This window comes from Emiliania huxleyi (assembly GCF_000372725.1).
Source record: "Emiliania huxleyi CCMP1516 chromosome Unknown EMIHUscaffold_1381, whole genome shotgun sequence".
In the NCBI taxonomy this organism is placed as follows: domain Eukaryota; phylum Haptophyta; order Isochrysidales; family Noelaerhabdaceae; genus Emiliania; species Emiliania huxleyi.
Window position 1 is genome coordinate 1 of NW_005201211.1, and position 2,013 is coordinate 2,013.

The 2,013-nt window shown below is 64.8% G+C and overlaps 2 protein-coding genes across 2 annotated transcripts in view; one reads left to right on the plus strand and one right to left on the minus strand.

Moving 5' to 3' along the window:
- Positions 1–298: 298 nt before the first annotated feature.
- EMIHUDRAFT_252551 (hypothetical protein) lies at positions 299–716 on the plus strand (the record flags this gene model as incomplete). Its single annotated transcript, XM_005788092.1, has 2 exons — positions 299–541; positions 687–716. The coding sequence occupies 2 exons, from the start codon at positions 299–301 to the stop codon at positions 714–716; spliced, it is 273 nt and encodes a 90-aa protein (XP_005788149.1).
- Positions 717–828: 112 nt separating this feature from the next.
- The window catches only part of EMIHUDRAFT_460567 (hypothetical protein), a gene marked incomplete at both ends in the record, with an annotated part of 2,670 nt that continues 1,485 nt past the window's right edge, over positions 829–2,013 (minus strand). The window contains 6 exons of the mRNA XM_005788093.1: positions 829–973; positions 1,159–1,218; positions 1,295–1,365; positions 1,434–1,476; positions 1,538–1,596; positions 1,738–1,767. Of these exons, the coding sequence (XP_005788150.1) occupies positions 829–973; positions 1,159–1,218; positions 1,295–1,365; positions 1,434–1,476; positions 1,538–1,596; positions 1,738–1,767 (408 nt within the window). The remainder of the gene's footprint in view (positions 974–1,158; positions 1,219–1,294; positions 1,366–1,433; positions 1,477–1,537; positions 1,597–1,737; positions 1,768–2,013) is intronic.

Sequence of the window (2,013 nt, forward strand, 5' to 3'; positions counted from 1 at the left end):
CTCGCGCAGACGTCCTTTAATAACCGAGTTTGTAAAGCAATCCCCAGGGCCTCCAGGGCTCGCACCTCAACCTCTCACAGACCAGCGCATGCGCCATCGGACGTATTTTCTTGTCAATAACAAGGCTGTGAACAGCGTTTGAGCTCTGCCACCGCCTGCCAGCCGCCAGCCGCCCTCTTGCGTTCATCCCAGGGCGGCCGCTCCGCGTCATCGCCGCCTCGGCTACCGCCGCCGCTATCGCCGCCGCCGCCGCCGCTATCGCCGCCGCCGCCGCCGCCGCCGCCGTGCAGCGAACTGGATGGTCCCCGGAGGCGACGCTTGCCGTACTGTGCTTGACTTGGGAAACTGTAGCAGCTACTACGCTGGCCCCTACCAGAAGAAGGGAAATGACCCCGACGACGACACGTGGCGGCTATGCAGGCCGCATTCCAACCTTAGCAAGGACGAGGTGTGCCAGGGCGATGCGATCAGGGGCTGCTTTCCGCTGCCGCCGCTGCCGTCCAGCGCCACAGCCTCCATGGCCGTGCTGCTAGCCGGCCAGGTGCGCAGCTTCGCGGAAGTCGAGCAGCGCCGGACGCTCCTCGCATGGTTGGCGTGCGTTTCTTTTTGTCGTGTTTGAGATCTCTAAAAATATATAAGAGTCTGAGGGCGGCCACTTCCATGTGCCCCCCCCCCCCCCCCCCAAGGCCGCAAGGGCGGCGGCTCTACAAAAATAAATCATTCGAAAATAAATGGTACAACATCAACAACAGGATACACAGAGGTCGCGCACCCCCAAAAGAGCACGATCACGACACAATAAATCCGCACCGAGGCAGAGCCTGCTACCTAGGGCAAGTGCGCCGCGTACCACGCCTCGAGGGCTCGCAGCGCCCCCTCCCCCTGCTCGGTGTGCTGGTGCGGCCCGAAGTGACCCATCCCGTGTGCGGCGCCGGGGTAGACGCGCAGCTCCGCGCGGTTGCCGCTTGCGAGCCTACGCCATGAGCATGAAAGTCGGGGTGGGGAACATATCGTGAAGGTAGAGAGCATCGCGTGGGCTGCGAATACAGCAAAGTACAGCCGGATGCCGTCGAATTTGTGTCCTCGCGAGTGCAGCTGGAATACTACGAGTAAAACAGATCTTATTCCGCATCTAGGCCACCGATCCAGCGCGCGTACATGAAGAGGGAATCCTCGAGGAGAGCGTCCTCGGTCCCCACGCTGAGCAGCGGGATGGGGCTGGTCAGCGCATAATGGCAACGCAAACCACCACCCCGGGTGAGGTGGCAGGGACGGAGCTCGCGTGTGGCCAGACCTGAGCAGGGCGGGAGGCATGCCACCGAGGTCGGCGTGCAGCGGCGAGACGTCCGGGTCGCGCAGCCGCGCCTGCAGGAAGGTTCAGAGGAGCTTCACGGAAGGGTCCACTGCAGCGGCGAGTCCGGGTCGCGCAAAACTGTGGCCGCGTCGAAGCCGGTGCCGAGGTACTGCGAGCGGAACCTAGAGGGGCGTGCGGAGAGGCATTCAGAGCAGGTTCGCTGTAGGTCGGCGCCGGGAGCACTGCGAGCGGAGCCAGCGCAGCTCATTCGCGGTCTCGACCAGTCTCTTCTCGCCCCACGCCTAGAAGGTTGCTAGAAGGTTCGTAGAAGGTTCCTGCGGTCTCGACCAGTCTCTTCTCGCCCCACGCCTGACAGGGGGGGTGAAAAGGGATGCAGGAGGACGCGCCCCGCGCCCCGCGCTAGAGGGGGCTACAGAGAGCACCGCCGGCGTCAGCTCTGCTGGCGGCCCTCCCTAGCACCAGGGGTATGTGGGCTGGTTGGAAGCGCGGTGCCTTGAAGAAGGGCGTCTCGGCGAGGTCGAACCAGCCGTAGGTCAGGGCGACCGCCGCATAGAGCGATCGCCGTTCCGGCGGGGGGAGGCGGACGAGCAGCGACGCGGCGAGGTAGCCTGCAGGAGAGGGCTCAGAGAACGTTCGCGCGCGAGGCGGACGATCAGGCAGCGGCGAGGTCGCCTCCCGCCGACTCGCCAACCTACGCC